The sequence below is a fragment of the Homarus americanus genome, unplaced genomic scaffold, assembly GCF_018991925.1.
Source record: "Homarus americanus isolate GMGI-L3 unplaced genomic scaffold, GMGI_Hamer_2.0 scaffold21950, whole genome shotgun sequence".
In the NCBI taxonomy this organism is placed as follows: Eukaryota; Metazoa; Arthropoda; class Malacostraca; order Decapoda; family Nephropidae; genus Homarus; species Homarus americanus.
This window is the reverse complement of record NW_024744901.1, coordinates 6908-34111: the sequence shown is the minus strand read 5'-3', so window position 1 is coordinate 34111 and position 27204 is coordinate 6908. Positions and strand designations below refer to the sequence as shown.

The 27204-nt window shown below is 40.7% G+C and overlaps 2 protein-coding genes across 3 annotated transcripts; one reads left to right on the top strand and one right to left on the bottom strand.

The window, feature by feature from the left end:
- Positions 1-1046: 1046 nt before the first annotated feature.
- On the top strand, positions 1047-21024 carry LOC121878251 (solute carrier family 35 member F5-like; the record flags this gene model as incomplete). Its single annotated transcript, XM_042384343.1, is given in 7 exon segments — positions 1047-1214; positions 4693-4803; positions 7680-7832; positions 9001-9183; positions 10103-10259; positions 17068-17227; positions 20728-21024. Coding segments are annotated over 7 exon segments (1182 nt in total), but the record flags the coding sequence as incomplete, so codon positions are not given.
- LOC121878252 (transmembrane protein 94-like) lies at positions 9000-26097 on the bottom strand. Of its 2 annotated transcripts, none has more exons than XM_042384344.1 (6): positions 25978-26097; positions 24422-24528; positions 23942-24088; positions 23497-23633; positions 23037-23221; positions 9000-11418 (listed from the first exon to the last, which is right to left on the bottom strand). In XM_042384344.1, exons 1-6 carry the CDS (start codon positions 26059-26061, stop codon positions 11371-11373), a joined length of 708 nt encoding a protein of 235 aa, XP_042240278.1. In that variant the 5' UTR covers positions 26062-26097; the 3' UTR covers positions 9000-11370. The 2 variants fall into 2 exon arrangements, with proteins under 2 accessions (XP_042240278.1, XP_042240279.1); XM_042384345.1 differs by lacking the exon at positions 9000-11418 and adding an exon at positions 15790-16016.
- Between the last annotated feature and the right edge of the window lie 1107 nt (positions 26098-27204).

The following is a 27204-nucleotide window of genomic DNA, read 5'->3' as shown; positions in this document are numbered from 1 at the left end:
TTGGGCAAAGTGTTTTATAACCATTTTCCACGCTTGTGTGGATTAGCCGTGATTATCTGATGGCAACTTTCCATTCTACAGTCTTTTGCATTCCCTCTTGTCAGGTTCTTAACTCTTAATGTCATTTCTTACAACCTCTCCCCATGTCATTCTTGGCTCTTCTCCCCCCACATTTAGACTCATACACCTCTTGACCTAATTAGTGTGATTCATTCTCCAAAATTCCAAACCATCTCAGCATACTGCTACACAGAATTTTGCCAATAGAACTCAATACCAGCCACCCTCTTACCTCTGAAAAGGATTTTTTGTCTTTCAGTGCCACATTGCATATCCACCTCACTAGTCTCATTTAACTTGATGGATAAATGTATTGCAACTGCATAGGTTGTAGTAGAGTGGTGTGGTCCAAAATTGTTTGGGTACACCTGTTTAAAATTTGCATGACAGGAGAAATTATGTATTAATGAATATATGTAGCACATAGTGAAAAGTGTTCACTTACTTAAAAATTTCTTCTATACAAAGTCTATTCAGTATACAGACTGCATATAGTGAGGAATATCTATACTTAAACACTTGTCAAAAGGTTACTTTTAACAAGTTTTATGAACAATCTGAAACCCAGAGAATACATTAATTCTTTAGAAGTTGCTATTTTGCATGACCTGGCATTTTCTGAGAATGCAGCTACTGCACTGTGTGGAGTTTTACTGTGCTCAGAAACCTTCACCTAAGTCATTGATGAGGACCTCAGATGACTACGTACCTGAGGCTGATTACCCCCATTTTGTTATTTATTTTTTAACCAAGTTTTTATCCATTTTATTATTATTATTTTTTACAGGGATTAGCCCACCCGGGCACAGGTCACTGACCCACATCGGGGCCTGGGGGCGAAAATGTCAGGAAATCTTAATCAAATTTATGGAAAATATTTTTTAATGTTTTACCAATAATTATCAGGGTTTATACTGATTATTGTAATGTATATTATAGAAGTATTTATTTTTATTACTCTTCTTATTGATATGAAGCTCTTGCAGACGAGAGACAGGCGCACCCCTCCACCTGTGCCCATCTTCACTTTGGACCAGCTGGCATCTAGTGTTGCGAGAGACAGTGATGCGAATGCTCAACTGACACATTTGGTCCTGTGGCACTATTTACCCATTCAACAAGCTAGAACGATTTATAACAACAATGATGAAAAGGTGTCTCTAAATTATTTTTGCCAGTCATATGTTCAGGAGTTGTTAGCATTCAAAGATATGAAGTTAAGAATGCATTATAGGAAGAAAATTTTGTTGAAGAATTGGAAAATAAATTGGCATTCAACTCAAAAATTAAAACAAATATTTATTGGGGTTTATGATGATAGAAATATGAAAAATGAGGGAGTGAATTTAGAACTTAAATGAGAATAAATTGCGTGTGAAATGTAAAATCTACTTTTGGGGGAGGATTAGTAGTTGTGTGTGTGATCTGTTGTATCAGGTCATTAGGGTAAAGTACAATGATGAAATTTTTAATAAAATTTTTAGTTATAGATTTTGTTGAAAATAATAATGTGTGAAAGAAATTCACCATTGTTGTAATGTTCTGTGAGAGGGAAGTTGTACTGAAGATAGAATTATATTTGTTGAATGTGTGTTTAACAGTTTTGATAATAAGAAAGTATAAGTTAAAGGTATATTACTGTAAGGAATGACATTTTTAGGATATCTAATGAAGGGGAAATTCGGAACTGAAAAGGTCCGCTCCAGTCTATTATATTGTTGTGTGTACTTTACATAAAATGGATAAAAACTTTGATTTTTTCTTTTTGTTTGAGATGGTTTTGTCATAAAAATTTACATTTGAGAGAGATCTGTATAACAGTATTCTCAACCTCTTGGTGCTTGGCATAACATGAACAGTGGAGATTATTGTTAATCCACTTGAATTACGATACCTGTAGTATTTAACCAAGTCATTAGTGCTAATTCAGCATATGGGCCCAGTTAGAGCTGAGGCCAAAGTGGTTAAGACCCAGACACTGAGTCAGAGACAATTTAATTTTTTTATGCCAAGATAATGGCTGCCAGACTGATATTAGATATTTAGAAATGACAGTTGATCAACTGTTCAGTGTTTTCCGGGTGTTTTTGTATGTTTGTAAGCATAATTCCTCTGACCCTTGCTTCATGCGAGGATTACATTCTGCAAAAACTTCGCCTGACTTGAAATCACAAAGTGAATTCTTAATCTTATGGGGATGTGTTCTACAACCATTTATGGAGCCCCTCTACCTTAATTCTGGCACTTTTTCATAACGACAATAAAAGACAACAGTAATGCTATAAAAGTTGAGGAAAAATCATTATAATACTCTAAGGTGGCCTAGAAATAATTAAAATGCAATAAACTATAAACTAAGAAAAGCGAAGTGTGTGTGAGTGGGAGAGAGATAGAGAGAATGAACGAACGAACTTGGGAGGCAGTGGGCTGTAGCTATGTTGCTGACTCGCCACTCTAATGTGGCTTTGAAAAAAATAAAAATAGTATAAAGCTATAAAATAAGAAAACTTAAGAGCATGGGTGTGTATGTGTGGGAAGTGAATGTTTGTATGGATTCGGTAGGCAGGAGGCTTTAACCGAGTCAGTGGCTTGTCACCCAGACCGTGCTCCCTCCCCTTGGTGTGATGTCATGGCATACAGATGCACACACACAAACACACGAAAGATACACCTGGTTGACTGCCTTGCTGAACTGATATGATATGAATCAATTTCATTGTTTATCATACATCATACAGTATTACGGTCAACCTTTTGCTGAAGTGAGGTAACTCTCACTACCCTAGCCCTGATAAACCAACTGACTGATCTCTCCGAACAGACCTGACAATGAATAAATAAATTTGTGGTCTTCAAAGGTGTTGAGCAAAAATCTGCATCATTGTTTGAGACAGACCTAAGCACCTGGGGATACCTGAAAAAAGCCTCAAGACTTTGGCTCGTTGTTCATTTTTACATGGCTTCTGTTTGTTCAGTGTTTTTGAAGAATACCTTGTATAACTATAGTACTGTATGTACTGTGTAAATTAAGGGTCAACTGTGAGTGCCTTGAGATAAATGTGCAGTATTTTTCAGGTGCCTCCAAGAGTGCCCTGGCACTCACTAGGCTGGTTCGGCCTTTGTATCTGTATTTTACTTACTAAATACTGTTTTAATTTCAATGAAACATAGTTTATCACTGAAAAAAAAATGAAACGGTATTATTCTGTCTTTTTTTACCTATATTCGTACTGTACAGTGTATACTGTAGTGTGCTAATAAACCCCTTGTGTTTAGGGGCTCTCTGCTGAATCAAATTATTTGGCATTAACCAAATAAAACATTAAAAGAGTGGCATCCCCATAGTGAAGGGGTTAACTTGGGGCTGAAATATTGAACACTTAATAATTTATCACATTTTTTCAAAGCCATAATTTTTGTGGTTCTTACACCATGGTCACAGAGTTTAAGTGTTGATTCAGTACCATCACTTTTGCATTTGTTAGGAAACATTATAATGGCAGCATAACCGATTATAATCTGCTGTGCATTATGAGTGATGAAAAAGAAATGTGAAGAGCACAAGTGCACAGATGATTTGGGAAAATTTTTTATATTGAATGTACAAAACGCCCGAATAATTCGTTAATTTTTATTTCGCAGTCCTCTATTATTCGCATGATGACACCCTGGATGTACCCAAGAATGTCTGCGGGTATTTTTAAAGTTGCCGTCATTTTCACTGCTGGGACAAGGAGCATTCGTTCTAGAGACAGTAATTTACTTTACCTGTATTGTATATGTGTGTAGACACACACATATATATATGCAATATAGGTAAAAAAAAATTGTCCTGAGGGCAAACACATACATTTCTTTGTACACAAGTGAAAATGTACTCAACCTTTCGATTGTAATTATTGAAAAACCTGCTTTCCACTGTTGCAGCTAAAGCCAATGGTAGACTTGGCTAATACAGAGTATCTTTACCTTTATAAATAAGGATATATTTGTACCACTTTATTTGACACGAGTCAGACCTATCATTGACTATGAGTTTAATACTGGTCACTTTTTCTAGCCAAATATAATGAATTACTCCCCCAAAATGCAGCATGTAGCAATAAATCTAGTCCCAGAGTTAGCATACAGGGCATTTGTCATATGAGGACAGATGCAAATCCTTGGGCCCATAGACATTACAAGACAGAGGGAAATTGGACATAGGATTGAGGTTTACTAGCTACTGCATAAATACTAAAACATTCACTTCTCAAAAATTTTGAAATGCAATATTGTACCAATTACTGTACTCTCAAGAGGCCACAGCTTCGTGTTAGCTAAACCTGATCATTGGAGAACCACTATGAAAGGAAACTGATTAGTTAAAAGGACCATAAATCCCTGGATTTTTTGTATTGCCCCCCTCCCCAAAGTGTTCTCATATGAAGCGTGTCAGTTCTTTTTAATGGATAACAAGGTATGACCACAGTATAGTCGAGGTTAACATAAATAATTTAGTCTTGAGTTGGCCATTGCTGTATGAAGAAGTTTGATATTTTCAGAGGGACATAATTGTATTGTAGTTTCATGATTATTTCAAAATGTTCAGAGCCCTAACACCACTCACCAAGCCCTCTCTTTTATTTTCAGAGTGAACCAAAGTATGTTCCTCTGAAACTACAAGAATTGCAAGAAAAAAGCTCTGATGGAGAATCTGATGACTCTTCAGTAAAGTCCGTCCGCTTCAGCAAATTGACAGAGGTATGTAGTGATGCTTCTTTTAAGAGAATACCAGTAACTATTTAAATTTAAAGGTAAGTCTAGATTGTTGGGAATGTAATTACTGAAAGTGAAGATCTTCAACAAATTCTTTATGTCCAGGGCTTAGTTTTGGAATTTCTGTAGTTCAAGACAGAGTTAATATGATTTAAATCAGAGTGAAAAAATCATGATTAGATTTTATTTTACTTATTTTTTTATACTAATAATAGAAACTATATTTTCCCTTGAGATTCTTTGTGGTAGTATAGCTACAGTTGATATAATTCAGCTCCCCACTAACTTGAATAATTGATGCAGAGCTCTTCCGGGAATGAGAGATTTCCCGGTAATGATACAAATTTCTCAAACCCGGAAAATTCAACATTCCTGGAATTTTTTATTGGTAAAAGAATACTACTTCGCTATTCGCAACCCCATTCTCATGGTGGGAGGCTACTGTCTTGCCTTTCAAGAAGACTTGAAAAGAGGCTCTTTGCCCTCGAGAATATTGCCCCATAGTTCTTATCTCCTGTATCTGCAAGCTGTTTGAAAAGATGGTCAAGTCTCGATTAGTATACTACCTGGGGAAGAATGCCCTTCTTTCACCATATTAATCTGGCTTCCGGATGATGCTGCAACAACAGATGCTCTTGTTTGTATTGAGTCCTCGGTCTGTGAGTCCTTTGCTCATTGCCAACATCTCATCTGTATTTTATTCGACCTAGAGAAAGCATATGACACAGCTTGGAGATTCGGCATCTTTAAGGACCTTCAAAATTTTGGCTTGCAGGGAAATTTACCATCAATAATAGGTCAGTTCTTGGGCTGTTGGACTTTTAGGGTCCACATTGCCACAGAAATGTCAGCACCACATATTCAGGACCATTGCAATAGATGGGGTAACAGCTTCTCATTGTATGTAGACAACTTGGCCACTTGGTATGCAGCTTCCTGCAAGTTAGTGGCTGAACGTCACATGCAACTTGCACTAGATAAGGCTTTTCATTGGACCACAGAGCATGGTTTCAAATTTTCTCCCTTGAAGACTGTTACCATGCATTTCTGCTGCTGCCGCCAAGGTGTTCACCTCAATTCCAATCTACAGCTCTATGGTTGCCTGTGCTGTGTCACAGAGACCCATTTGCTGGGCATTATCTTAACAACCAGCTTCTATAGCAGCCACATGTTTATTACCTGAAAGAGTCTTTAGTATGCTCTCAAGTTATTGAAAATCTTGGGGCACACTTCTTGAGGTGCTGACCGACGAATTCTGCTACACCTTTACCACATAGTACTAGTTAGACCCAAACTGGATTATGGGTGTGAGGTGTGCTCCTCAGCCACTGAGGTTAGACTCACTACACTGAACTCTATTCATCATGCTGGGGTGTGACTGGTGCTTTCAGGTTCTAGCCAATTCCAAGTCTACTGGTTGTTGCTGATGAGCCACCCGATGATCTTCGATGCCAATATCTCCAGGTCCAGTGTTGGTTTTGCCTCAGTTGCCTTCTGCAATCTGTAACCAACACTTGTGTAGCTGACGAGAATATGTCCCTACACTTAACATCCAAGCCTCGCGCGACCTTTTGACTTCAGGATAAGGGAGGTTGCGAGTCTTCTTTGTCTTTCTCCTATTCAGATATGCCCCAAGCAGTTCCCTAGAGCTGCCCTGTGGATTCTCCCTGAAGTTCAAGTTTGTCAGTATTTTAAAATAAGGAAGGACTTGTTCCTTCCCTGTGTGGTTCATTCTCTTTTTTTTTAGAGCATGCCTCGTCTCACAGAGGGACTATCCCTGTTTACACCGGGGACTCAACTTCAGATGTAGGTGTGGGTTTTTGGGTACCGGTAGTCTTTCCAACTTCTGCCGTGACAGTAGTCTACCCGCTACGGCAGCTGTTTTACAGAAGAGCTTTCAGGTATTTTACTTGCCCTCAAGATTATTTTTACCCGACCTCATTGTGATTTTACAATATTTAGCAATTCTCACAGTGCTCTCCAGGCCTTTGCAAGTATCTCATTGCCTCATCCCTTGGTTATAGTTATTTTAGAGTGGCTGTTTCTCTTTCAACATCTGGGCCAGAATTTCATTGTTTGCTGTGGCAAAAACAGCTGCTCCTCACTCTGTGGCACATCATTAACATCTACCTGCTTCTGATATGAAGCCAGTAATAAGAGCTGACATCCACTCAAGTTAGCAATGCAGGTGGGATGCTGTTGGAGCAAACAAGCTCTGCAACATTCATCCTGCTTTGGGTGCCTGGGGATATCAGGGACTGTAACGCCGCTAGAAGACTATTTTGGTCCACCTCCGCTTTGGCCACACGCAGCTGACACATGTTTTTTTTTTAATGGAGAGGGTGCCCCCTCCCCATTTTGATGACTGCATGGTCCCATTGACTGTTCGACACCTGGTGGAGTGCCCCCAGTCTTACAGATCTTTGTCGTGGGCACCTCTCCGAGTCCCAGGGGGGAGACGGGCCTTACCATTTCTTTGGTGCTGGGAGGAGGGGGGGGGCAGCATGGGAGGGGACATCCTCTCCTTTGTAGAGGAAGCTGCCATTTTACAAAAGCGTTGAGTTTTATCGAATGTTTAAATGGTTTTATGAAAAATCTAAACTATTTTTATTTATGTTTTTTGGCTTTCATTATTTGTTTTTAGCCTTCTAAGCTTTTAGTTTAATTCGGCTGTTGCATTGCCAGGGATGTAATTACCACAATCAATCAATCAATCAATCTCTTCTATCTTTACCAGTGTTTTATTTGTGGATAATCCCAAAAATCTTTTATCTCCTCCCCTAAATCATAAAATTGGATTTCTTATATTGTTTCTTTGTCTCTTATAGGATATTGATTTATAAAAATTTTCATTATTTTAGGTTCGGCAAATGTCAGAAAACGAGGCAGTTGATGCCATGATGTCTCGCCTGTCTTTTTCTGCCTCTGTCCGTGCTGAACAACTGGCTATGCAGGCAGCAAATAAATTATCTGTTAAGGAAGTTATGAAAATATCTAGTATATTTTGTTTATTGGTAAGTATAGATGTTGATTTTATCTCGGATATTCACTTAGCTTTTTATATTAAATCTCCTTCATTCTGTGTGTGTGTGTGAAAGTGAGAGATATTAATTATTATTAAATCCTTGCCAAGTTGCTCTCACAATATTGGGAGTCAAGTAAACCCCCCATAACTCAGCACATATGGGACCGAGGCCTTGCCAATTAATCAGAATTTGCCGGCAAGTATTATTTCACAGTCACAGTAAATAATTGTGCTGACAAGCAAAAGATTACACTTTATACATGACACTTAACACTATCTGTACGGTAACGCTTCATGGGCGCTTAATCACTGTCAGAAGGTCTACCAGTGACACGAGGCGCATGTAAACTGATGATCATGGGGCCGACATGGGCTACTAAGCATGGGCCAGCTTTTGAGTTCTTGCACATAACTTGGGACTTGCTAACTTAGCGCCAATTTGCCGACTACTCCAAAATGTAATGGTTATCATGTGCCATACCAACTTATTGCAAATTCCGATTTATTGGATGCCAGAGAGTCCTAGTCTCCTCAGATAGGACGTTTCCACATCTTCTTGAGTTAATATGTTTGCCCTATCATGCTAATGTTTATTTCCCCAAGTGCAGAAATTACCAGAGATCAACACAGTAAAGTTAATTTCTTTAAAGTATCAGAATATATATATGATTAATTAAATACTGAAGAACTGTAGTGATTCTTCGTATGTTCGTCTACCAGCCAATCAGTTATCTCGTAGATTTCCCTCTGTTTCCCAAGTGTTTGGCTATGAATAAGCTAAGACTCAAGGGCTAGGAGAACTGTACTTATCATTATTGCTGATTGATGAGATTGTTGGGATTCTTGTGAGTTCAACTTTTTATCTCCTTACTGCTGGCTGGCTACCTTAAAATTTCATGGTTTAGCTGGACCATATATTGTTCAGATCACTCCTGGTGTGATTGGGTGAAGGACTGTCTTACAGAAATTGCATTGTTGATATGAATTATGCTTCCTGCCACTGAATAAATTTACTCTTATTATGTCTGGCAGCTATCATGGGGTGTTCAGTATGCTAGAATTTCACGCAACCTTTGGCCATACCAATAGGATTTCATAGTTTTAGATAGTTTGAGTCTTTGAGGTTTCTTCCTAATCTAGATTTATCTTTTTTTCAGTGGTTTGCAGGCAATTACAGCTACCAAATAGCACTTAGCAACACAGAAGCTGGTGTTGTCAATATTATTTCATCAACATCTGGATTGTTTACCTTGATTCTTGCTGCCATATTTCCATCATCCTTAACAGACAAGTTTACTCTCTCCAAATTGGCCTCAGTTCTTCTTATGGTTGCAGGTGTGGTAAGTAGTCAAATATTGTATTAGATGTAATGTACAGTACTGTCCATTTTTATATTATTACAGGTATATTATATTATTTTATTTTTTTAAGACTGTAGCACATAACCAGCCAAAGGCCCAGATTTTAGCATATAAAATTTTATGCTTCATCTTTGTGATATTTATCCACCAAAACTTCCATAGTTCATAATATATCATAATTCAACTATTTTTCAGAAATTTCCATCCTCAAAGTTTGCACTATCCAAAATTGCTAATGGCTATGTGTTGTCTGTAAGAATGGTGTTGGTAGCATCAGTAATGTGCAGTGAGTGTGGAAGGTGGGTACACAAGAGGTGCAGTGGTGTGGATGGGAGACTGCAGGATGTTGTTGACTTTAAATATTTTGTACCTGTATGTGCAAATAACCACATGGGTGGATCCAGGGCGGGGGTTCCCTTTTCAACAGAAAATTCCAATACTTTTTCTTTAATGCAGTATTGTACTCAGGCATTTTTGTATTGTAAAAAGTATTTACTATTGATTTTAGAATATCTCCTAATATCAAGTGCACATAGCCTCAAAATGTACATGATATTGGTCAGATTTAAAACATCTTCTGGGGGGCTTACAGGTAAATTAAAGAGATACTGTAAATTTCACATTTAACCCCATTCATATCTGCAGGCGTTCGTAAGTTGGACGTTCGTTAGTCGGGGATCCCTGTACAGTATTGTAGTGTATCTAGTTTTCGAGATACACTACATGTTCTGGAAAGTGTACATGTGATAATGATACATGTTTGAAAGCTAGGAGACCTCATTACTGTTTTGTGATTGATGACAGTGTTTATCCAAGAAAAAACAGTTTAAAACTTTGAATATACCCAACAAATATTTTTAAGATATTTTGGATATATGTCTTGCCAATTACTTTTCAGGTTTTTGTTAGTTTGGAAGACCTCAACCTTGAAAGTTCAGTTGTGCCTGTTGGTGTGGTATGGTCAATAGCTGGAGCTATTCTTTATGCCTGTTACATGGTCTTCCTGAAGCACAAGGTTCCAACTGAAGATCGTATGGATTTTACTATGTTCTTTGGTAAGTGAATTAATTTCCTCTCCTTTCCCTTCTATCATCTCTCTCTCCTCTTCTTTGCACTCTTCCCTCCCCTCCCCCCATTCCATGCCCTTAGTACCCAGTTAGCTCTGGGAGATTTATTGATCAATCAGATATTGTTTTAATAATAATAAAAGCTGGCACTTTTGAGAAACAAAAGCTCCAATTCTTCCAAGTAATTCACTAGCGCTCAAAATTTCACAAGTCAAAGTTCTGAGAATAAAAAAATAAAAATAAAAATATAACAAAAATCACAAGAAGTGACAGTTCATTAATCCTTAAGTTGTATCACTTCCAAAGCTCTTTTCAGGATCATGTGCTTTCAAAATAAAAGAAAGGTCTTAAGTTGTTTCTTAAAAGCCTCCACAGAAGTCAGCTGCTTCATGGATGCAGGCAAATGATTGTACAATCTGGGTGCGATATAGGAAAAGGATTGGGCCACAAAAGAGCATTTCCACAATGCTCTAGGTCAGAGGATTTAGTAGGTTGGACAATTACTTAGGCTCATCAAACATAAGTGCCTTAAAAGTCATTAGGCAGAGTTTGAACTTTTTTCTTTCTTTAATTGGAAGCCAGTGCAATTCGATTAAGAATAGGGTAGTGGAAGTCCCCAGTAGGAGAGCACATGTAAGCCTGGCATCCTTTTTCACCACCCTGAACTTTTTTCACTAGATAATTAGGTAGGCAAACCCATAAAGAGTTAAAATAGTCAACCCAAGACAAAATAAGTGAATATAAGTGCCACAAGACACTGTCTATCTAAAAACTGTTTCACAGCCGATAGATTTTGAATATGAAAGTTGCAACTGAGTTTCTATGCTCTTTAACCTTTTAGCTGAATGAATTCTTCTGGCATTAGCAGATGCTTCCCCAAGGTATACTAGAGACTGTCAATTGATTGAAAATGTCCAAAGGAGGGCTACCAGACTGGGGCCTACTCTACAGAACCTCAAATACTTAGAGAGATTAGAACGCCTGCAACTACCTAGCTTATACTACAGACGGGCGAGAGGCGACCTAATCAATGTGTATAAACACCTCAGGGGGCACTGCTTGGTCTAATGTACATACCTGGAGCTGGCGGACGTCCGCCTCACAAGGGGTCACAGCTCAAGGTTGAAGAAGCCACAAGTCCATAAAACTGTGAGGGCAAACATGTTTGGAGTGAGAATTGTGAATTCGAGGAACAATCTACCCGAGAGTGTTGTGACGGCACTGAGTGTGAGCTCATTTGAGACCAGATTTGACCAACATTGGAGCAGGTTCCGATATACTCAGGAGTCAGTGCATGCCCAGTATTCGCCAACAGTACATAACAGAGATGTGACCGACTGCCCAAGCTGCTAATGAGCCAATCGGTAGCAAAGAGGATAAAAGTAAAAATAAAATGAATATAGTACCTAAGTGTGGGGCTGCCCTCTAAAGGGTTAATCGAGATAGACTCTAAAATTCAGTTTTGAGTCAAAGTATACATTCCAAGATTATGAGCAGAATTGACAGGATTGAGTTGTACTTCTCCAAAGTTTAAAGAGCCAAAATCATCTGTGCTGTAACCCCTCCTATTTCCTTGGATGACGATAATCTCGGTGTTGCCATCATTCATCTTAGGTTTTCGTCTAGCCATCCATTTTTTAATATCAGACATCAAGAATTTCAATATCTCTCAATATCCTTGACATTTATCATTTGGACATAAAGCTGTGTATCATTGGCATAGAAATAGTAAGGCAACACCATGAACATCCTGTAGGTTATGTATATAAGCTACTGTGCCAAGTAGCAACCCTGTACATAAGCTACTGTGCCGAGTAGCATTTATATATATAATCACGTGGCAACACTGCACGTGTTATGTGGCAACATTGCCCCGAGGCTGCCATATGGCAAGGCAGCTTCAGTCTGACTGTGTGAGCCGTGCATGGCACACGCGAGTCACCACTTGTATTTCTCTCATCCACAATAAATGGACTCAGTGTTACTCAGTGTTTCCCTAGCCATCACAGCATTCTTCAGGGCACACTAGTAACTTTCATGGCGCAGTGTCAAGGATCTGTGGACTTACAAAGTGTGTGAACAATGCCGACAGTTACGTCTGCCGGTGATGCGCGTCGACTCAGTGTGTTGTGTTGTGTTGCGCTGTGTTTCGCCGCGATGTGCAGTGTTGCGCCGTCACAGTGCGTTTTAGTGACAGTGGCAGTGTTAGTGTCAGTGTATTAGTGTGTGTCTAGAGCTAAGTTGAGCATTGGCCTGTTTTTTTGTGGTACCCACGGAGCACGCAGGCGCACACCCTTCTCGTGCGACATCCGGGGGACACTGACGGTCTTGCCGGACCACGCAGCTGTCCACGCTCCCTCCGCTCTCTCAGACACACACACGCACGCACGCACGCACTCACTCACTCACTCACGGACAGAACAGTGGACCTGGACCATAAGCGTGATTTTTGCGCTGTTTATGTCTTATATATGTGGTTCGAGCTGTTGAGGCGCCACTTTATATATTAAACAGTGCAGTCCACGCACACACAAAGATGGGAGGTAAGAAGGGACAACGTCAAGATGGGAGACACGACTCCCCACCACCTTCTCCTCCACCGGGCGCAGACTCTCATCCTCCACCTCCAGTGACGGACATCGCCACAATTCTGAAGTGGATGGACGACCGGGACGAGCGACGTAGAGAAATGGAACTTCAGAGGGAGGAGACACGAAGAGAGGAGGAAAAGTTGCGTTTTGAGGCGCTATTGGCGACCCTGGCGCTAACCCACCCTCCCTCACTTGCAGGTAGCGCGCTTCAAGGCGCCAGTACACTCCCTCCTCCACCACACCAGCGTCCTCCAGGTACTCTTGCTACCCCAACAGCTCCCAAGGCATCTGTTCAACCCCCACCCGCCCTCTCACCAGACGTCACGTTTCAGCTTTTTCGTGAGTGGAGGCGGCGTTGGACAGATTACTCCACGATGGTGGACCTTGACAGCATGCCTCCAAACAAACAGCTCATCCAACTGCGGATGTGTTTGTCGCTGGAGACCCAGAGAGTTTTGGAGCACACGTTGCAAGTGCCTCCCGATTCTACACCTTCAGTGACGGATGTGCTCGACCTTTTACAGGAGCATGTTAAGGGTCGGAACAACGAGGCTTTGCGTCGCCGTGCCTTTACCAGCTGCAAGCAGGCGGAGAACGAATCCTTTGACGACTTTTTTGTACGCTTGAAGAGTTTGTCGGAGGAGATCGACGTCTGCAAGGCGCACAGCCGGGAATGTGAGGAAGCCTGGATCAAGCACGGGATCTTGACAGGTGTCAGGCACGAAGAGTTGATGCAGCGACTCATCCCCCTGGACGCTTCCTCCACACTCCAGGTGGTAGTGACTGAATGTCGGTCATACGAGGCCACCAAGTCCGCCACCTCTGCCTTACGGGCCCCACCTGCTGTGAGAGCTATCTCACAATACAAGAAGGATAAGAAGGCGGCCAACAACGCGAAGGCTGCCACACGTTCTTCCACGCCTCCGCCTAGTGCTTCCTGTGGCAGCTGTGGAAAGCAGCACAGCCCCAAGACATGCCCGGCCGCCGACGCACTGTGTCGTGGATGTGACCGTAAGGGCCACTGGTCTAACACAGACTGGTGCCCTGCACGAGGCCACAAGTGTCAGGCCTGCGGTCGCTATGGACACTACGACAAGTGCTGCCGCCAACCCAAGCCCAAAAGCCCGAGACGAGGAGGACAGCAGCGCACTTCCCTCGGGGTGGTTCGCACGCAGCCCCCTCCAGATGGCCCACGCAGCCCCAAGCAGCAGCGGAGTCACATCAGGAGGGTGGAATCGACCACACGCCCCAGGGCTACCCCTTCCCCTACTATCCGCGTCGCCGTCACACACGGTGATGTGTCGGGTCACATCGAGGTGATACCGGACACCGGCGCCGATACTACGGTGATAGGCCTGAAGCACCTCCAGAAACTGGGCCTCACCAAACGCGGCCTGGGACCACCGCCGCAGCTGCAGTACTACAATGCGGACGGTTCCCAGATGCCGGACGCTGTGGGCTCCTTTCAGGCAGAGATCACCTACGGCGACAGGTCGTGTTACTGATGGATCGACGTGCGGCCTACTCTCGCTACACCCTTGTTGTCGTGGGTGCACTGCAAGGAGTTAGGCGTGGTGCCCAGAGACTTTCCTGAGCAGATCCCAGCTGCTCGGTACACCGCCAGCAGGGTGCGTGAGTTAACGAGCGACGCGCCTGGCACTGCCACACAGAGCTGCCCAGAACCCGCATCCACTCCCACCCACACAGGACGCTCCCCTGCCCAGATCCTGTATGGTCACCCTCTCCGCTCTTGTGTTCCTACACACGCCAAGGCCTTTGCGAAGGACTGGCAGACCAAAGCCGAGAGCTGTGACCGCCGCGCCGCTTCACGTGCCCAGGACGCCAAAGCTCGGTATGACGACCGTGCCCGCCCTCTTCAGCCACTGGAGATTGGTGCCCTTGTCTGCGTCTGGGACCCGACGACGACACGTTGGGACAAGGTGGGCATAGTGATGGGCGTCGGCCGGTCGCGGGACTACAAGGTCAGGATGCCGAGCGGCCGTGTCTGGTGGAGGAACCGCCGCTTCCTCCGGCCAGTCCCACCCCCTACTGCTGGCCCCCTGACCGAGGACGAGTCACCTACACCTCACGAGGATCCGCCCCACAGTGCACCTCGACGCTCGGAGCGACTTAGGACTAAGAAGTCCGCTCAAGACAAAGACTATGAGCGTGAGGGGGGAGGGAGATGTAGGTTATGTATATAAGCTACTGTGCCGAGTAGCAACCCTGTACATAAGCTACTGTGCCAAGTAGCAACCCTGTACATAAGCTACTGTGCCGAGTAGCATTTATATATATAATCACGTGGCAACACTGCACGTGTTATGTGGCAACATTGCCCCGAGGCTGCCATATGGCAAGGCAGCTTCAGTCTGACTGTGTGAGCCGTGCTTGGCACACGCTGGTCACCACTTGTATTTCTCTCATCCACAATAAACGGACTCAGTGTTACTCAGTGTTTCCCTAGCCATCACAGCATTCTTCAGGGCACACTAGTAACCTACACATCCAGCAAAATTACAAAACTACTGGTATGGACTGTAAACAGAAGTGGTCCCAAAACTGATCCCTGTGAGACGACAAACTGCAAAGGGACCGGGTCTGAAACGGTTCCACCAACTATCACACATTGAGATCACTCTGACAGATAAGACTCAAACAGTGAGAATGCATCATCATGGACACTGAATGACCAAAGATCCTGAAGCCATGCTGCAAATGCTGCAGAGAGATCCAGTAGGGCCAGGAGGGAGGACTTTTCTGTGCAAGTGTTTATTACCAAATCATTATGAATTCAACATAGGCAGTTTCAGTTGAATGATGCAACCTATAGGCTGACTGGACCAGATGGATCACTTGCTTCTCTCTAACAGAGAAAGTAACTAATCCAGCATAGTATGATCTCTGATGAAAATGAGACTTGAGACTGGATGACTATAATTTTACATATTTTCAGTATCAAGACCAGAAGTGGATGTAATAAAGCCTGTTTTTCAGATCACACAAAATTACCCTCTGAAAATCACATATATATGATTCTACAAATAAAGTCTGCAGTATGTTCATAAGAGAGTGATACCTTAAATACATTTGTAAGATCACGACAACAAAGTCTTCTTCAAATCCTTGATATAGTGCAGAATGTTGTTCACCTCTGTAAGACAAAATGATGAAAGAGTGAGTTCTATTGTGTAACTTGGTTAAAAATAACTGAAAATTTCTCATCTAAAGAAACACAATCAAGGTCACATGATATCTTTGTCATAAAAACCTTAGGAAACATCTGAGGCAAGCTGACCATTTGAAGTGGAACAAAGCATAGTAATTCCAGACCTTTGGCCCAACAGCCCATTCATAACTGTATATATTTTTTTCTGGTCACTGCCACATGAGGCCACTTGACTTCTGTAGTATACAATATTCAGCGTTGTGTGCCCACACTGAACAAACAACAGCCGTACGCACAGTCATATTATGTACTCTGATCTAGTACGGTCTTTTCACTGCCTGTGCTTCTCTCATTCAGCACTTCTACGATCCATACAAAGTGAACTTATAGAGGAGTCATTCCAACGAGAGTCATCTCGTACTGTAATTTTCTTTGCCACCTCTGGACAATAATGGTTTGAAATGGACTAGAAGACATCATTATGTAATATCAGCATCTCCTCAAAGGGCAAATCAGAGGAGTCGACCCAGTTCAAAGAATGATCAACTCCCTGATCCATCATGATCTGGTCAATGTTTTTATAGTTCTTGAAGGTAATACTTTAGCAATATAGCTGTACAGTAATATGAAATGATAACTTAACCACTCTCCTATTACATTTACCAGGTAGTCATAAGCTAATACAATTGTGTTGTCATTGAATTTCTAACTGTCACATCGTATTCATATGCCATACTTCAGTTACTTGGCAGGCATTGTATTTACTTCTTCATGGGAATTCACACCGTTAAACTGTCAGAACACAACACTAACACAAAGAGAGGATTCTTATTTTTCAGGGAGAGATAATTTTGCTTTATTCTGTACAAATTTATTGCCTTCAGTTATTCGGGTGTGAATTATTAAAGTGTAATGATTTTAACTTCTTGAAATAAAACAAAATTTGTGGCACAGTTGGTGTAGGTACTGTAGATAGATAGGTTGAATGTATTGGTCTTTTTAATTTGTTTTCTTATTAATATTTTTTTTTCTCCAGGATTTGTGGGCTTTTTCAATACCATCATTCTGTGGCCCGGGTTCCCCCTGTTGGATGTTTTTGGATGGGAGACATTTCAGTTGCCAAATCTGCAACACCTGTTCTACATGTCTGTTAATGGCTTAGTAGGAACTGTCCTGTCTGAACTTCTTTGGCTTTGGTTAGTAATGCTTTATCAATTAAACCATTTATAACAAAGTATTGATATTGTCAATCTCATTTATGAAATTTGATTAATATGTCCAGAATTTTTATGGTTGGGCACTGATGACCATGACCTCTTTGAAATGTTGATTCCGGCCATAATCTCCCATATGTTTAAACCATAGATTATGATTATTGAAAAACCATCATAAAAAAGGAAAATAAAAAACTATAGGTACAGTAGCTAAAAGAAGTATCTGTGCTTACTCTGTGTGAAACAATATGATACCTTAGGTTAGTTTATAATCATCTTGAGCCTGACTAGACAGTATGGCATCAAGTACTTTTTGAGAATGGACTCTGTGGTTTGAGGATGCTAGATTGTGTAAAGTGACAGGGAAAATGTAGAAGGATGTCTTTGAGCATTGTTGTGGAAGGGAACAATATCGCACAATGCATGTGTCTTAGCGGTTTAGAGGATGAGTGACAAAAGCGAACAGTGTGTGTGTGTATATGTTCTTGATTGTAGCCACTGTATCATAAAAGAGAAAAAGGATGTACCAAATAGGTGCTTACCTTTATACTTTATTTCTTGAAATAAAGTCTGAATTTGTTTCTGAATTGAAGTGTTTCAGAGAATATCATACATTCCTCTCTTAGCTGATAATGCAAGAAAAAAATTTTGCAGTAAAGATTCTTTTTTTTTGGAATTGTCTTCTTAGTTAACACCTTCTATACAGTTGTACCCCACTTAACGCGGTCAATTGAACCCAGAGGGTCCCGCGTTAAGTGAAATCCGCGTTAAGTGAACAACAGAACATATGGGATTAATTCCAATAGAACCCAGCCCGACCCCCAAACTCCACTTTTTGACGACACATAACTATGTTGTAGTAAAAATTCTATCTTAACTTTATGATGGTATGAAAAAACAAGTAATATAGAAGAGGTTAGGTTAGGAAAGATAAAGGTTAACATAGGAAAAATGAAGGTTACCTAAGAGAAACTAAAAGTTAGGTGGAACACTTACGGTAGTAGAAGAGATGGGTCGGCATACGGGGATGGAGGCTGGTTCCGAGGCAGAGGGCAGATTACTGGCCCTCAGGTGAATCACCATTACTAGGTGAATCAACATCACTGTCACTTACAGTTGTCAGGGCTTCCCTGACAAATCCCTCAAAGTCAACTTCACTTTCACTATCACTGGCTTGGGCTGGCTGTGGTGGGTTGCGGGCGAAGAACTCGGTTATGCTTTGCTGACGGCTGGTGTTGATGTTGTCGTGATACACCTTGATGTACGGCTCCATAGCCTGCACCAGTCGGGTATGGAAGACTTCATAGCGTTCATCGTCATTGTCGCGGGAAAGGACGGACTTAATTTTTTCTGCAAACTCTATGGCACACTTAATATCACTATGACTTAAACTAGGTTCTTCGGAGAATGACGCACCTTCTTCCTCCTCTTCACTGGCGTGTTCTTCTTCCAACATCTCGTCGGCAGTCACTTCAGGATCTTTGATCACCTCCAGGATGTCTTCGTTGGTGGTCTCGGAGAAGCCTTCAGCTGTAATATTGAGCGCAGCTTCTCTGGCAAGGTCCACTGCTACTGCAACAGTCTGAACCTGACCAGTCACAGGTTCACTCCTCCTCTCACCTGGTATGCCATGCAACACATGTCTCCATGCGTGACGAATCGTAGCAATAGTCAGCAGATCCCATGCCTCCACCAAGAAGTCTACAGCTTGTTTAACGTTAAACTTCTTCCTTTAAACTTCTTCCTTGTCCTCGTTTGAAGAAGTTCTTGAGTCACCGCCCTTCCTTGTCGCTCTCACTCTCGCTGTCGGTGTCACCCAGCTTACGCAACTCATCCTTGGTGTTGGTAGAGTCGTTCAGGAGCTTGAACTTCTTTGCAGAGTACGCAGCTTTCACATTGCAGATCAACTCCTGGTCCATGGGCTGGATTATTGACGTAGTGTTGGGAGGAAGGAAGACCACTTTTACGTTGGGGTGACGATCCATAAGTAGGGGCGAGTGTCCAGGTGCGTTGTCAAGGAGCAACAAAATATTGAATGGAACATTCTGTTGCTCGCAGAATTTCTTCACGTCGGGAACAAAACAGTTGTCAAACCAGAAGAGGGACAGAGAAGAGGACATCCACGCCTTACGTGCGGTTAGCCAGTGGACATTAAGCTTGTTCATGTCCATATTCTTGTAGGCGTGCGGCTTGCGGGCTGTGTGAATCACCGATAACTTTGGTTTACAGGTACCGGAGGCATTGGTGGTAAACAGGACGGTGATGCGTTCCTTCTGCAACTTCCGACCCCTTACCTTGCTGGCAGACTGGACAACGAAGGTCTTGGAAGGTAACTTTTTCCAGAAAAGACCAGATTCGTCCATGTTAAACACCTGGTCGTCACTGTACTGTCCTTCCTCCATAATCTCACGTAAAAACGGAGGAAAATCTCTAGCCGCCACACGGTCAGCACTCGCTTCCTCACCACCAATGTTGATGTTGGTGATCTTGTTCCTCTTCTTAAACCTATGCAGCCAACCAGAGGAAGCATTGAAGGGTTTGGGCTCTGCAATTCCCAGTTTACGTGTCACTGCTGCGTATAGCTCACGTGCGTACTCCTGCACTGAGCGAGTGTCCACCGCCATGTTGCGTCGCGCCTGACGCACCAAATAACTCACCAGCAAATTTTCCACTTTTGCCAGCACCCTGTTCTGGCAATACCTGATAGATGAAGCACCTGCAGACTTTGTGATTTTCATGTGCTCTTTGATCTTGGCTGCATCCTTCTTGATCGTACGAATCGTAGATTCGTTGACGCCATGCTGGCGCGCGAGATCAACTTGCCGTCTTCCTTTCTCCAAATCTTGAACAATTTGGTACTTCACCTCGTAGCTTAATGAACGTCGTGTCTTCTTTGGCTTAGTGCCGCTGGGTCCAGGTAAGGAAAGGTCTCTCTCTGGGGGCGATGGTGGTCCGGCGGAAGCCATTTTACGGAACAATGGATGCGCGTTAACACGGTGTGGCCTTGAGGGATCAAACTGCCGCAGCTAGGTCAAGCATCGTCTCTCCTCCCTCCCTCCCTCCCCGGGGTGGTCACGTCATAATACTTTAAGCCAATTACAGCTAGCAGCAGAGGGGGGTAGGGATGCATGGCCAATCACAGTCCGATACGTCATATGACGTCAGTGATAACGCAACAAAGACACACACTGCGCAACCTTACCGCGCGGCTTGCCCAAGCGGAGGGAGGAGGAGGGAGAGGCGAGGAGCACAGGCAGGCAGGCAGGCGGGTGGCGCGTGGGCAAAATCTAAAAATAGCATCTTGAGCCGGACACTCACCGCGTATATGTGGAAAAAATCCGTGTTAAGTGAAAGTTCAGCTCTGGCAAGGCACCGCGTATATGCGAAAACGCGCTAAGTGAAACCGCGTTAGGCGGGGTAATACTGTAATTGTTTGACCTACATTGGAATTATTTGGGAATTGAAGGTGTTTTATTTTGCAGGGGATGCTTCCTTACTTCATCATTGATGGCTACTTTATCTTTGAGCTTAACTATTCCCTTGACAATGTTTGTGGACATCTGGCTCAAGGGCATCAAGTATTCACTGCTAATTTATATTGGTGCAATTCCCATGATGACATCTTTTATTGCTGTCTCACTTCTCACACATTATGAAAGCTGGGACCCATTGATGGATGGAATGAAATATCTTCATAGAAAGTGTTGGAGAAGAAACCACATGTACAGGTAAATTTAACTTTATATAATTTGAAGCTGATGGTATACAATATTAAAGAAATATAAATTTTGAATTACAGTACAGTGAGTTCTGCTATAACGCGTGTTTTGATAACGTGAATTTGCTCTAACGCGATTTATGAATTCGGAACAATATTTGTATAACGCGATCGCTTGTTTGCTATAACGCGATTTTTGCTTACTATTTCTCCAATTTTGTGGTATTAACTGTGAATATGGTAAAGAAGAATATCTCCAAAAAGCATTCTGATGATAGAATTCCCGGTGATTATCGTAAAAGAAAGGATATAACACTTGAAGAGAAGCTTGATGTTATCAACCTCAAAATCACCCTTCTCCCCCATCAAGTTACATTCATATTTTTTCAAGGTAAAGTGTTAAATTTACTGTATGATTTCATTATTAGATATGAATGTAACATTTATTTAGACTGTGCTATCCTTTGTGTTAGGCTAACTACTAAATTTTTTCGATTTCGAGTAAACTGCACCTAACCCTATTTTCTCCATAAGCCCTGTTATTTCTATTACGCGATTTTCTATAACACGATATTTTACAAGAACACAATTATCGCGTTATAGCAGAACTACCTGTATAGATAATAGATGTACACTTAAGTTATATTTTTTCTCCAGATCTTAAAGAAAATATGATAAGTTTTTGTCTCGTAAATGTTATATTGCTTTTAATTTCTGCATATTGGCATCCATCCAAGTGTTTGCCTTGGATGAATCTGTATACTGTACAGGGGCCCCTGAATAATGAACGGGTTACATTTCAGGACCTGTTCATAAGTTGATTTATTCATAACTCAGAACCTTGTTAATAACGCAAAATAAAATATGAATAAAACACCCATCCTTATCTGTCAAATCATAAAATTTATAATGCCATAAGTAACAAATAATGTATGGAGGTGTGCTGCTGAACAAAGTAGTTTTACCTTGGGAAGTACAGTACCAGTGATTTTATTATGAGTAGTATTAGGATCACAATAATTCCATGCTTGTTGTTTGACATCATAAGATGGGTGTACAGTAGGGAGATGGTGCAGGGTGGTGATGGTTAGTTGTTGATCGGTGGTAAAGAGAATACGACATGCACGATTCTCAATAAATCATTTCTTACCATATTTTATGTTATGTACAGTACAGTACTCTTGTGAATGCAGTACTCTACTGCTGTGACGCCATCGTGGATGAAAATAGGCATACGTACTATAGTTAAAAAAGTCAATCTTTGCGATGTTCAGACCCTAGCCCTCTTTCCCATAAGAAGTTCAGTAAAGAATGATTCACAACTAATTGAGGTTTCAGGAACCTAATATCATTCTTTATCGAGGGTCCAGTAATGTATATTGACACCAGTGTAATTCATAAGTTGCTTGGCTATCTAAATACGTATCGTCAATTTATTGTCAAACGACATTTCTAATAGTATTACTCGTAACAGAATATGTACCATTGTTGCCACATGGTACAGTATCTGAATTTTAAATAGTTTTATAGTGGTTTGATAACAAAGGTTTAAAGTACATTATATAAAGGATCAACAAACCATCCTTCTCCCTTATCTCAGTATGTTTATCGCTTCTCTGTGCTTGTTTGAGAAGAAAAGAAATCATTACAATACTCTAATGTGGCTTAGAAATAAAGAAATTATAAAACTAAAAAAAAAAAAATTAAGAGCATGTGTGTGTATGTGTGGGAAGTGAACATATGTATTAAGGCATTGGGTCAGCTGGGTGACTGCCCGGCTGTACTGTGTCACGTGCATACTGTACCAGGAATACCCCAGTTATCGCAAGGGAGGCATTCCTAAAAGTCATTGAAAATAACGAAATTGTGAATATTGGGGCAATTTTCCCCCATAAGAATTAATTTGAATAAGGGGAGATGCTTTCTCAGCCAGCAACTTTCACCACATATATTTCAATAGATACTCCTCATTATCCAAGGCAATTACGGACCTTAGGCACCAGGGTTGCATCATTTGTGCATATACTGTAGTACCAGTAAATGTTAGGAATAAATAAAAATTATACTACTTACCTGCATGGGCCTACATCTAGCAGGAACTTTCTGTCCAGGTTTCATGAGTATAATATCCCCACGCACCAGGAGAGACCAAGGGAGGTTGACTGTGTTACCATCGCGACGAGTCCACTGGAGGGTGATGCAGGGGGAGTGGAGGTGAGGATAGTTCTCGGCAGACCACAACACATTGCCGTGGTATTCTGAAAAAAAAAAATGGCACGCATGACACCAACGGAAACAAGCAAGAGTAAGTGACAAAGAAACCTCAAATACTGTAGTTAGGAGAGAACAGTGGTGGGTAGTGGTGTAATGATAAGTGTAGAAAGTTGCAGGAGAGTAGTGTCAAGGTCCTAGTATGAAACAACACACACACTGACGGTACTTTTGTGGGTAACTAAATAAAGAACAGTTTTAAAATTCACAGACAATGTTCGGATATTAATAAAAAACGTTACCGTAAGTCACAATGCTTTACCTTTAAGATCCTTTAAGACGTTGTGTGTGAGTCTTGGGACCTCTTTGTGCCTCAGCTGAGTGTCCCACCACACCAAGTACACGTTAAGAATTACTGCTAAGAAAATGAAGAAGGACTCGGCAGGAAGATGCTGGTACCTGATAATAATAATAAACATATTACATCATCTGTAAATCTAAACAGAACAAAATTCATCTTAAATTCTCTAATGGAAAAATTATTAAGGACATCAGAGTAGTTATCCTATCTGTCAACAAATGGTTGCTTTACTGCTACTGTATGTTTGCTTGTATTTACACTCATACCAAATCATAAGGTCATATATTTTTACCTATGTATGGAGAATATTACACCAGTCCACATTCTCAGGTCAATATATAGCACAGAAAGAATCAAAGGTAACTTCATATGCCTGTTGTATTTTATGGACCCATACTGTACACACCTGGGGTCATTACATGCAGCGAAGGCCACCAGCAGCACGATGCCTTCAACGATCAACGCTATCACTGATGTCCAATGAAACACAGAGAGACTACTCTTGTGGTGGAAGGCTTCATACAGAACACTCTTTGGTCCAAAACCTTTGTTCCTGAAATATAAAACATAATACAGTATCACCAAACATATGAGGTGTTTACAATAGCAAGGGCACATCACTGGGTTGCTCAATTTCCCATTTTCTGTGTCAGTCCATAGCATCATTGTCAGGCAATGTGGATACACCTCCAGTGTGGTACAATCCCATAAGAAACCAAGGGCAGAAAACATGCAGTACAGCCCGAATAATTGAACCGAGTTGAGATATTCGCACATACGCCCTGGTTAGTCTATACGCCTCATTTACAAGAAAGTATAGACTCCAATATGCCCCACAGGTTAATACTGTATTTCAAAATTAATTAATAATCTTTTTTACACTTACTTTTCAGCTTCTGTCTTCTGATATTCATCCAAAGCGATGGAGATGTCCTCATGCAAGAGACTGAGGGCCTCACTTGTGGGTAAGCCATCAGCACTGCAGGCCATTTCCTTCAAAACAAAAGGAAATATTCTACAACAACAACAACATTAAGCAACAAGTTTATAATCATTTTACCAAACCTGACATATAACACACAGGAATGAATGCTACTATCTGCCAGTATAACATCTCCCACCTCCTTTCTTTGTATTTCACTTGAATCAGTTCGTACACAACACAGACGATATATATAACAGTAGAAGAGCTGACGGAACGCTAAGTCATGAGGCCATCACCAGACTGTAATTCTTCTGCCAGATGTCTGTGAGGGATATTTTGCTGATTTTTTTTTAATACGGTACGACAGATGATATATCCAGGGTGAATAGACCACAGGTTCAAACTGACTGCCTTGGTGTATTAATCAATCAAGCCATGTGCGCTGATTAAGCAGATTGAGTATTGCTTTTGAAGACATATTCTGGACTTAGCTTCCTTGTCACACTGCCATCACCAAGTAACTGAACATTGCAGCGAGGATGACAATGAACAGAATGATCTATGTAAAAAAAAATATATATATATCCACTAAAACTGCTTAAGAAATAGTCCTTTATTCTTGTACAGTATCCAACATTTCAAGTGTTACTCGACTGTATTAGTAATTCAGACTTTTTCGACATTTAATCGGTCATCTGAAGCTACCCAGAGTAACATTCAATTATAAATATAACTAAAAATAACAAAGTAAACACAAGCAACAAATAAATAAATTACACAGCTAAAAATTAATTCGGGTAAAAAAAATTCAAATAAAAATGACATTCAAGCGACTGATTATAGAGATAAATTATAAAAGAAAATAATATAAATAATCCACTAACACTATATTTTCATTGTTAAGAACCTAACCTAACCAAAAATGACCACAAGATTATTAGGTTAGATTTGGTTTTATTTGGGTTAGGTTAAAATATATTAAAATTGGTTAGGTTGGTTAGAATTACCTTTGGCTAGGTTAGTTTGGGTAATTTTAATATTTTAGGGGACATGACAGGTCAAATAAGACTAAACTATATCAAGAACTGGTCAAATAAGGTCAAATTATAAAAAAAACAGGTGAAATAAGGTCAAACTATATAAAACAGGTCAAATAAGGTCAAAATATGTCAAAAATAGGTCAAATAAGATCAAACTATATCAAGAACAGGTCAAATAACACAAACCCAGAAAGAACTTGACCTTAATATACACGTAAACAACATAACACTAACCCATTATACATAACTCATCTCCCTCGCTAAATAATACCCCCAAAACACACTCTTTCACATCATATACTTATTTAATCCCTCAATATACAAATAAATAATTATGTATTCACTCAAAAAGGTCAATTATTATACAAGCACAACAGGTCACCATTCATATCTCATCTATAACTACGTAACTTTATTCTAGTTTTAAAATTAATTCAGGTTTAATTAGTGGTTTTAATATACGTTTTAGGACCTTACCTGATTGTTTATCACATGGTAAGGGGAGAGAAAAAACTTGAATGGGAAATTTGGTCTGAGTTGTGAGGAGTGATCAGCTGTCATCCTAAACACCACAAACAACCTAAAGAAACTAATTTAATGGTGATAACTTTTTTTTTCATTATTCATGTATCTAACGCACAGTTCTCTTATTTAAATATATAATTTTATATATATTTAATGGTTTTATTAAACTATTGAAGATATATAAAGGTTGAAATTGTATTTAATAGTTACGTAAACTACAGTATGTTGGTGATTTAAATTCTTTTTCGTATTTCAGAAAAGATAAATAATACTGCTAGATATATAAACAGGTCTAATAAAATATATATAATTGAGATAAATATTCTTTATGTAACATTAAGATCTTAGGGTAATTTCAGTTTGGCATAATTGGCTTTATTTATGTCTCTGTACAGTAATGAATGAGGGACATTTATTCTCGCTAGAAGTGAAAGTAAGAACACCGTGTTCCCTTTCTCCCTTATTTTCTATTATCAAAAAAAATATTATGGAACTATAATATTTTATGTTAATATTCGTCCATTGGCTGTCCGCAAGATTTCAATTTTCAATATTACAGCTACAAAAAAAAATAAAACATACGACTTCATATCATTTCTTGTGCAAATCAATATTAACGGAACATTTCACAAAATTTCTAGGAGTAAATTTCTGTACCCGCCATGTTGCCAGTCACTTGTCTCCTCCTCTTCGCGACATGACATGACATGACCTTCAGGTATCATAGCATTTGAATTGGCTGGCCAATCATATTGAAGCAGCAGAGTTGTCACATGTATGATAATTATCATACATGTATGATAACCACAAGGAAAGAAGAAAACACGAAGTTCCCAAGCGCTTTCGTGTAATTCACATCTTCAATTACACGAAAGCGCTTGGGAACTTCGTGTTTTCTTCTTTCCTTGTGGTTATCAGCATATAACTAGATCACGCGCACCTACAGTGATTTACGTGCATGTATGAGAGCTGTGCAACGAGCTTGCAGAGCCCCTGAAGCTCCTGTTTTGTAAATGCCTGGATGAACAAATGGTCCCCAGTGAATGGAAAGTGGCTTATGTGAGTCCTATCTTCAAGAAGGGCGATAGTCACTCCACGAACAACTATAGACCGGTGAGCCTGACCAGCATAATATGTAAAGTACTTGAGAGTATTATCAGAGATGCAGCGATGGAACAT